Source organism: Neovison vison, chromosome 7 (assembly GCF_020171115.1).
Source record: "Neovison vison isolate M4711 chromosome 7, ASM_NN_V1, whole genome shotgun sequence".
Taxonomy (NCBI): Eukaryota; Metazoa; Chordata; class Mammalia; order Carnivora; family Mustelidae; genus Neogale; species Neogale vison.
In genome coordinates, this window is record NC_058097.1 from 196,847,883 (window position 1) to 196,857,856 (window position 9,974).

General features: G+C 53.5%; 1 protein-coding gene across 1 annotated transcript; it reads left to right on the plus strand.

Moving 5' to 3' along the window:
- Positions 1 to 924: 924 nt before the first annotated feature.
- On the plus strand, positions 925 to 9,076 carry TMEM109 (transmembrane protein 109). The gene is made up of 4 exons (XM_044259397.1): positions 925 to 1,037; positions 5,787 to 6,031; positions 6,919 to 7,021; positions 7,460 to 9,076. The coding sequence occupies exons 2-4, from the start codon at positions 5,795 to 5,797 to the stop codon at positions 7,849 to 7,851; spliced, it is 732 nt and encodes a 243-aa protein (XP_044115332.1). The 5' UTR covers positions 925 to 1,037; positions 5,787 to 5,794; the 3' UTR covers positions 7,852 to 9,076.
- The last annotated feature ends 898 nt before the right edge of the window (positions 9,077 to 9,974 follow it).

Genomic DNA, 9,974 nt, shown 5'->3' on the forward strand with positions numbered 1-9,974 from the left:
ACATATGAAGAAACAACTGGAGGAGGTGATGGGCTGGTTGCCGGTGAGTTGTGTAGTCTGAGAAGAAGGCACAGTTAGAAGGCTGATCCAGGAAGGATGGGGAAAACAGTTCTGTTTTAGGGTGTTGAGCTTCGAGAATTGTTTTAGCATCTAAGGGGGAGCTTCCCTAAGGCAGCCAATGTGAGAGAGGTATTCAGATAGTGACTTGGATTTTTTTTTTTTTTTAATATTCACTCTCATTACTGATGGACTCTCCACACCCTACTGTGAAATGAAGTGGTACTTTTAGGACTGTGTAGGAAAGCTGAAAAGCTGAGGTCAAGAGGGATGAAGCAAAGTGCCTAGAATGACAAAGTAGGCAAAGGATCATCTCATCCCAAACTCCTGTTTGTTCGCCCTCCCGATCTTGCCTCTTTTCGTAGAAATGGGGTCTGAGTGTTACTTCTTTTCCTTCTCTAAAATTGAATGAACATTTGGGAGCCATCTGCAGGGTTTGGGTGTGTAACTGCTCTCAGAGGGGCAGATGCAACTTCCCAGCTCCAGTACCTCTTACGGCTCCTCTAACACCTTTTTCTTTTGTGCCTTTTTAGCGGGAAAGTTCCTCAAGAGACAAGGTACCTCTAGATTAGAACTACATTTCCCACAATGCCCCACGAGGCACTGATTAGCCCGAAACTACATTGCCCGGGATGCTGAGGTATTGAAGAGATGGATAGGCTTCGACTCCGAAATTCGAAGATCCATTTTATTTACTTCACACCCCAGTTATAGTCACTTCTTCCCCCGTTTCTGCCAGAAACTTCCGATCTCACTCTTTCGGTGGGAATGCTTGGGGGTAGGGTGGGAATCGTGAGCAAGAGGGTAGGGCGCATGCGCCCAAGGCACAGGGTTTGGGCTGGGAGGGGGACCGGTTGGTCCCGGGCTCATTCCGCTTTGCGCGTGCGCAGACGGTAAACCAACGCCCGGGAGTTGAGGCGCGGTTTTGGTGGCGCGTTTTAGCGAAGTCGCACGTGAAGGGCAGTAGTGGCCGGAGCCGGGTGAGTGCCAGTGGAGCCCGGGGCTTAGGGGCAGAACGTGGGACGGGCAGGCGGCAACCGCTGCAGGTGGGAACAAGGCGCGGCCTCGAGGCCTGGCGAACACACGTGGGGAGGGGTCCGACGGCGCCTGGCGGGGGAAACAAACTGGGGACCCGGATCCCCGGATCCCGGTTGCTATGCAACAGGGGGCGTCGTTACTAGGTAACAGGGAGGGACGCGTTTCCGGGGTGAAGAGGGCTCGGCGCTCTCTGCTCAGAGGTCCGGCTGAGGCGGGGCTGCTGCCAGGCTGGGGTAGGAGGCTAGCGCTGAGCCCCTCGATCCCACCCCATGGCCCAGCTTCCCCCGGCCCAACTTCCCACCGCCATGCTTTGAGCCCCTCGGGGTACCCTAGCCCCTTGGGGGTACCCCGAGCCCATGGGCCGCGCCGCGTCCCTTACCAGCGACACCACCCAGCAGGGCTTGGCAGGGGACTTGTTGTTCGAAATAGCACATGCTACTGACACCCTGTCTGGGGGAGGCTGGGCCCTGGGGAGGAAGCTGCCCCTTTGCCCGCAGCCCTGCCCCCAAACAGTTGCTGGGCAGCAGCTGTCAGGGGCTTAGCGGGGGCTGCCCCCACCTGCTGGGATGCTGACTTCATTTTCCTCAGTGGCAGCTTCGCCCCATCAAGGAGCTTCCTTTCAACGCAGCTGTGCTTCTCCGGTGGCCGCTGCCTATTTGGATCAATTTTAAAATAAGCCTTCTCTTCCCACCTCTCCCTTGCCACTCTCGCAGCTTCTTGGCGGGCTTCTAATATTCATTTCACAAGCATCTATTAGTCATTGTTCTGTGCTAGGCACTGAGGATTCCAAAAAAAAGTTGACAAGTCTAACCGGAGGCGCTCAAAGTCTCCTGGGGGAGGCTGGCCTATAAACTGCTAGATTATGCTACAATGTAATGAGTGGTGTATTGGCAGTCTGTGTGCTGCAACATTTCTGTTGACCCTTAAGGTCTACAAAGCTTTGCAGAAATCCGCAGTAGTTCTTAACCCTGCTTAACCCCATTTTGCACTGAGGAGATTGAAACTCAGATTAAGTAATAGGCATAAGGTAGTGTCTTCTAGTTTGTGGCAGAACTGAGTCTGGGATGCAAGTCTCAGTTCCTTTGTCTGCTGCCACACTTTGGAGGCTTTGCCTAGAATAGACTTCCTGCGCTGCTGGTCGCTTGCGGCAGCTGTCTAGTTATGCATCAGAAATCTTCCAGGGGCTCTACAAACAAAATCCTTAGCCCTATCTTGGGAGAGTCTAAGGTGGCCCCTCGTGGGACAGACATCCGTGTTTGAACAGGCTCCACAAGCCACCAGAGCCCAGAAGCCCTGCCCCACCTGGGCAGCTCTGGGCAATAATGGGGAAAATCAGGGCCACCAGAGGGCACTGAATCAGCTGCCCCTCCTGCCATGTAGTGATTCACGGTGTGAAAGGAAGCTAACGAGAGGAAGGAGCCTTGGCAGGGGGTGTGTGGGCTGCCCCACCCTGCCCTCTTGGCAAACCACAGCTGAATATATATGTCTCCTCACTACGGTAGTTAAGTGAAGCAGTTTTCCAGCTGAGCCAGGTTCTCCTGGCCCTGCCTGAGCCATCTTACAGATACCTGGACACAAGGGGCAGGTCTCCCTCAATCTTTTGCCATCCTCATACCTCTTGGTACCAAACCATGACCTCTAAATCCAGCAGGTGGGTCAACTCCCATTAGGAATCTGGATGTCCTCTCACTCTGAGCTCATTGGTATTTGGTGGAACTTTCAGTGCCTTGAGGGCAGGGACTGTGTCTGTCTGAGGCAGCAGAGGGATGTGGAACAAGCCAAGAGGCAAGATTTAGATCCTGGGTTCTGCAGGCAAGGCCCAGTTCTGTTGTGTGAGCTTGAACAAGTCACTTGACCTCTGTAAGCCATGGTTTTCTGAGTAAAATGTGGAATCACAGAAACTTACCAGGTTGTCGTAAGAGTTCAATGACAAGAAGAGACAAGTCCTTTTTAAATTATAAAGCACTACACTCATACACGAATAAACATATACTTAACAAGATACAGACATACTCAACTGGGGCAGATGGCCGCTTGCATATATAAATGTGAATACACACAATCACACATGTACAATTTGTTGTTGTTGAATGCCTACCATTTGAGGCATTGCAGGAGATGATGCTTAAGACCTACCTACTTCGCCTCAAAGCTCGAAACGGAGTCAGCTCTTGACTGCCATGGCTTCTCTTTATTGAAAGTATTTGATTGGGCTGCAGTGAGGAGGTATAATGACAGTGAGTCTGATTCTTGCTGCCTAGAAATGACCTAGAAGAAATGAGAAGGAAGCCTGTTAAATAAAACAACTGGAAGAAATGGACCAGCCAGTGATCTGCACCCTTATCTGCAAAGGGCATGCTCTAGAATCCTGCTAGATTTGGTTTCTGGTGCACTTCAAAAGATCAGCTGGCAAGGCAATGATGGCCTCATGGGGAGGGTTTATTCCAAGGTCCCTTAGCTCCTGTTGACTGGGGCAGATGGCTGCCTGAAAGTTGAGGCTAGCACAGAGTGCCGGAGGCTGCCTTGGGGGGAGCAGCTCGCATCACCCTGACCTTCTAGAACAGAGGAGACGACATCTGATCCGTCCTGGTGGAGGTCCTTGGATATAGGACCCAACCCAAGATAGCAACCCTGCTCTTTAAGTTCCCAGGGTGGTTATGACCCAGATAGCTCAGGAACTGACCTGTGTTTTCCTCCTGTCTGACCACTGGCAGGCAGGAACCATCTGGTTCTTGATTTATGCCAAAGAGTAGAATAAAAGGCTTCCCAGCCTGAGGTTGCTCCCCATGAATGCGTGTTTTGCAGACTTGCTTGATTCCACAGACCCCAAGAGGAACTTAGGGCAGCTGTTTCTGGGCCAGAAAATGCTCGGATGTGATATTTTTGTAACTCTTTCTCAGACTCTCCTTCCCACTAAGTAAGAATGGGCACATCTTCCCTCTCCTCTGTCTCAGTGCCTCTCATTTCTGGCTATTTCTGGTAACTGCAAACATTCCAGATTCCTAGCTGCCCCTGTGTCAGGGGCATGGCTTAGCCTCTGATTGTCGGGTTTGAATCATGGAGACTCCCTGGAGCTACAGGTTCATTGCCCAGCCTGAAAGAAGAGGGGATTTGCTGGTGCTGTTTGACATTTCTCAAGCACAGTGGCAAAGGGAAGATAGACTTTGTGAACATTCTTTTCGGCTAATCCATACCTGCTTCAATGAATCAGTACTTGCTGGGGCCTTAACTTGCCCGTAGCTTCCCGTTGGGCGAGCACAGAGCACAAAGCGGTTAAGTGAATTGTCACCAGTAATTCACGGAGATGACTGGCAGATGCCAAGTTGATTGTAGCTCAGGAATAATCTATTGTGTGACTTTCTAAATCACTTTAGAGACTGACTTTGGAGATGACACAGCTGGGTGGCACGTGCAAGGGCACTGCTATCAGGTGCACCTGGGTTCGAATCCTGACTTCCCCACTTACTGCTTCTCCCACCTCGGTTTCTTCAGTAAAATGGAGGAAAGTGACAATGCCTCCCTGTTGCGGCGGTGCTTGTGTGAAATCGGTGGCACGTGGTTCGCTTTTTATTAATATCTCTCCCTAGGGGCACCTGGGTGGCTCAGTGGGTTAAAGCCTCTGCCTTCTGCTCAGGTCATGATGCCGGAGTCCTGGGATCGAGCCCCATATCGGACTCTCTGCTCAGCAGGGAGCCTGCTTCCCTTCCTCTCTCTCTGCCTGCCTCTCTGCCTACTTGTGATCTCTGTCTGTCAAATACATAAATTTTTTTTTTAAATTAAAAAAAAAAAATCTCTCCCTAAAGGTTGCGCTTTAGCCCTTTGCCTGCCTTGGAGGCTGGGGAGTTGAGACCATTCCCTGTCAGCGCATCCAGCTTGGTGCTGTGGAATCCCCTGGGGAGCTTTGGCAGGTCTAAGCCCAAGTCACACCCAGTGACACCAGGACCTCTGGGCTCGGGACAGAAGCATCAGTAGTTTGGAAGCTCCCAGGTGACTCCGCTGAGCAGTCCCAGTTGAGATGCCCTGTGTTCCCTTCACCCCCAGTGGGTGAGCAGTTTGGAAGCAGAGGCCGGGGTTCAAATCCTCTCATCTCTGCTTAGCCCAGTGACCTTGGGCAGATGCCTAGCTCCTAAGTCTCAGTTTCTTCTCATTGTCACCGGGAGGGTGAGGAGGACCTCGTACGATGGTCCTGCAGAGCAGATGGCATATATGCTGTTTTTTCTTGCTTGAGCATGTCCCTGAGCGCTTCCCTTTACATCATTACCCAGCAGTAATCATATTTGTGTGCTATTTTTTAAGCTGTTTTTTTTTTTTTTATATCAGCTTTATCTTAAGTAGATTATAACCTCTCTGGAGACAAAGCTTTATAGTCTTGTGCTTTCTTTTATACTCACAGCACCTAAGACCCAGAGATGGGCCTTTGGATTTTTAGAACTGGAATAATCCTAGATCTTCTCACCCACCCGAAGGCACTGAAGAGTACTTGCTGGTTAATTAATATGCAGGTGGTAAAGAATGTGACAGAGGAACCCGTGAATCAGATGGTTGTGCCCAGCTGAAGTTGAAAGGCTCACTTCTGCCTTTCTCAGCTAACAGGATGGGGTCGAGGAGGGTGTTGGGGCAGGTCATGGCTGGGATGCCGCTGTCTGTGCCAGTTTTGGCTCCCTGCTCACCCTGTGCTTCTTTCCTGGCAGACCCAGCCATGGCAGGCCCAGGCAGCAGTTCACCGTGGGGCAAGCATGTGTTCAAAGTCATCCTGATGGTCCTAGTGGCCCTCGTCCTGCTCCACTCAGCATCATCCCAGTCCCATGCAGACTTTGTGCCCCCAGGCCAGCAGAAGAAGGAGGCCCCAGTCGATCTCTTGAGCCAGGTGGGCCGCTCTATGCGGGGAACACTGGATGCCTGGCTTGGGCCAGAGACCATGCACCTGGTTTCCGAGGTAAGGATGTGGTCCCTGCTGTGAGCACACACATCGAAGAGCAGAAAGGAGGAGACGTTCACGGTCACCCCATCCTGGCTCCACATCCTCTGTGTGTCACAATCCCTGGTGCAGAGAGTCCCTTCATTCCACAAAATGAAGCCAGACAGTACCTGCTTTTTGCAGTCCCCTTGTTTGATTCCTGCCCTGGAGCCTTTAGCCCTTTCCCTTCTTCCTGCCCTTTCTTGTCAGAAAGCCTGGGAAATGAGCCACTCTTTATAAATCCATGTTGCTGGATGACGATAGAGTCTGACTTTGGTCTAAATCTGACCTGAAGTCTTAAATTGGCAAAATATCAAGACCTGAATCCGTTCCTTCCCCTGTAGAGGTAGAAGTAGGTCTGACTCTGGGGCTTAAGGCAGGGCTGTCTCTTCTCACTTAGGGCATCCCAGGTTGGCATCACATACTTCCTATAGGACGTTCTAAACAGTTGAAATGATCATTTATAAAACCCAGCATCTGAGAGAGCTGGTTCCTGAGCTTTTTTCATTGAAAAGTCCTAGCCCTTCGCATATGTTGCTTCAAACAACTTCATGACTCCTCAGGAGGACCCCAGCTTCACAGGGCGACCACTGGAGAGATTTGATGATTTCCCCACGCACATTAACCCACTGCCATCACCAAAGTATTCTGGTAGATCAGTTGAATGAGGGCCCAGATGTCCTGAGGTCCCAAGTTCCAGTTCAGGAAGGACACATGGCCTGCTGTCCAGGCTTGGTGGACAAAGCCCTGGCTGAGAGGGAGGTGGGACATGTTCTTCTAGGCCTTGACACAGTGCGGGTGAGAGGCCTGAAGGAGAAGGAGTGTGACTGATTGCGGACTCATCTCCTGCCCTGCTCTTTCCACAGACCTTGTCTCAGGTGATGTGGGCCATCTCCTCGGCCATCTCAGTGGCCTTCTTCGCACTGTCCGGGATCACTGCACAGCTGCTGAATGCCTTGGGACTGGATGGTGAGCACCAGAGAACTGTTCAGGGCTCCTGGAGCTTAGCCTGTCACTTCCTGCTGGTGGGACTTTATCTTTTCAGGGCCCAGACTTTTCCCTAGCTGCTTGACCTTCCTGCCAGATTTCCCCAGAGACAAGCCTACGAACGGGCTAATGACTGCCAGCACCTACCAGGCATTTGCTTCATGTGAGGCAGAGCGCGGTGCTAAGCCACAGTGTCTCATTTAACTGTTACCTGCAACCCAGAGAATCACTCCCACTTTTGCAGAGGAACTGGTTCAACCAAGAGAAGTAATCTACCCCCAGCCAGCAGGCGCTGAGATTCACGCTCCTATCTTGGTGGCCCCGTGGGAAAAGGGGTTTAGCTCCTCCCCCGTTTTGGCTCTGGCCCCCTGTGCCCTGACCACCCCAGGTTGGCTGATTCTGTGACTCTCCCTTTTCCAGGAGACCACCTCACGCAGGGCCTGAAGCTCAGCCCCAGCCAGGTCCAGACGTTCCTGCTCTGGGGAGCAGGGGCCCTAGTCGTCTATTGGCTTCTGTCCCTGCTCCTTGGCTTGGTGTTGGCCTTGCTGGGGCGGATCCTGTGGGGCCTGAAGCTTGTCCTCTTCCTTGCCGGCTTTGTGGCCCTGGTGAGGTCTGTGCCCGACCCCTCCACCCGGGCCTTGCTCCTCCTGGCCCTGCTGACCCTCTACGCCTTGCTGAGCCGGCTCACTGGCACCCGGGCCTCTGGGGCCCAGCTGGAGGCCAAGGTTCGGGGGCTGGAGCGGCAGGTGGAAGAGCTGCGCTGGCGGCAGAGGCGGGCGGCCAAGGGGCCCCGGAGTGTGGAGGAGGAGTGAGGACGCCGCCGGACAAGGACACCTTCGTCATACCAAAGAGCTGCACTGCTTCTGGATCGCCTAGCACTCCTTCCAGCCCCCGCCCCTTTCTTGCCCTGTCTCTGAACTGTCAGAGCCTTCAACCCTGCCCCAGACCCTTTAGCTGAGAAAGAAGAAGACCATGCCCCATGCTGGTCCGCAGGGGCCCCGTCTTGTCTTGTGAGGTTGTCTGGGATTGGTTGTCTTAACCCTTTCTCTGCTCCCTGCCTGCCTCAGTCAGGCCAGGTTGGAAGGGCCCCCCTGTGGCTTGTGCATCTGCTCTCAGTGGACATCACTGCCATGGGTCCTCCCGTGACTCAGCCGGCTCCCCTCTGCTGCCGCCTTGCCTTCCCCCTGATGCTCTTGCTCTCCTGTCCTTCTGGAGCTCCTCCTCTGCCAAGTCCCCAGCTTCCTTCCTGTTTGTCTTCTTCTGGCCCAGCACTCCGCCTAAACCACTGCCCCTCAAGGCATGTTCCTGCCCTCTTCATTGCCTAGCCCTGGGGAAGAGGCAAGGCCTATGGACCTGAGGGGAAGGGCTGGGGCGGGGGGCGGGGGGGGAGTTCCCCACGGGGACTGGGAATGAGGATATACATTGAGTTTCATTAAGTGCCTTAATCCGAGCCAGCAGGGCCCTCTGCTTGCCCGCTGCTGTACTGTATGTAGGAAAGTGCACTGTGGCTGTTTTGTGTCAAGAAGAGAGTTGTCCCTCTCGGAACCTTGATTCCCCTTCAGCCAGAGCAAAAGGTGACGGCTTGTGGCTGCAAGTAGGACCCTGCAGTGGCCATCAGATCCCCTGTGGGGATTTCAGAGACACTGAAGGAGGAAGGAGGAGGACTCTGGTCTGCGCCGCTCTAGACAGTTCTCAACCCTTCTCCCTCCACTCACTGCCACTAAGGAACCGCGGGCCCCAGTGGCCCAGGGGGAGTGCAGGGCAGACAAACCAGAGCTGCATACATGGCCCCTTCCCCTCCCAAGCTCCAAGACGGGCTGGGTGCCTGTCACCAGAGCCCTCTCCACCAGGGGTCTCATTCTTCCTCTGGGGCTCTGGTGGAGGTGGGCATCCTCTGCCAGGCCCAGCACATCATGTGAAGAATGAATTCAGTGCCCGGTTCTTACTGTCAAGGTTTGATGTGGAATCACAGCTGCAGTGATGCGTATTTTTATCAGCGCTTGGTTGGTTTTAAATAAAATGCACGCTATTTTATTATCTCGTTCCATATAAAATGTATTTACTCAAAGTCTGGATGGCTTTCATTTCTCCCTACAGCTAAATCCCTTTCTGCAGAGCTGCTCCGTTTTCTTGACTTTTCCCTGCAGGGGCTGTGTGAAGCTGGTGGAAAGGGCGGGAGAAGCGGGGCTGGGCAAGAAGAAGGCTGGTGCCAGGTACCCTTCCCTCCTGGAGTGTGAGGAATGAGGAAGTCATTCCCCCTTCCAGGAACTGACCCGCACTGCTGGAGTAGTGTGTGTGTGGGAGAGAGGAAGGAAGGGTACCCCTTCCTGCCGCTGTGTGCGAGAGTAGGAAAGCCTGGCCCCAAGACAGCCAGGAGATTTGCCTGCCCTCCCAACTTCCCTCACCAGATGGGAGTTTCCTGCACTGTGGTTCTCAAACTGGCCCATAGGTTAAATCGGTTGTTTTCTAGGGTCCCAGGTGTGGTTGTTTTGGTGGGTTGGTTTTTTTGTTTTGTTTTTGTTTTTTGCTTTTTTCTTTTTAAGCCTCCACGGAGATGCTAATGTGCTGCTAGGTGCCCTCGTCTGGACCTCTCCTAACCGCCTGGTAGCCAGGGCTGGGCCCAGAGGCCAGACCTGGTGGGTGGGACTTCCTCAGGGGCCGAGGGGCCTCTCCCAGGGGTGGGGCTGGGCAGGAACTCCGCGCGAGACCTCCCTCCACCAGCAGGGCCTAGGGCTCTGTCAGGGCAGGCCCAGGTGGTTGTCACCCAGCCCTTTTTGGCCGCTTTCTCTGCCTTTCCACCCTTCCACCCCCGCAGTTTGGTTCCCCATCTTCCCCAATACCAGTTCAGAGTCCGGAGTGCGATGCCTTTAAAGGTGGGTTACTTGTGGGACGGGCATGAGGCAGAGGAAGTGGCTGTTTCCTCCGGGGCAAGAGG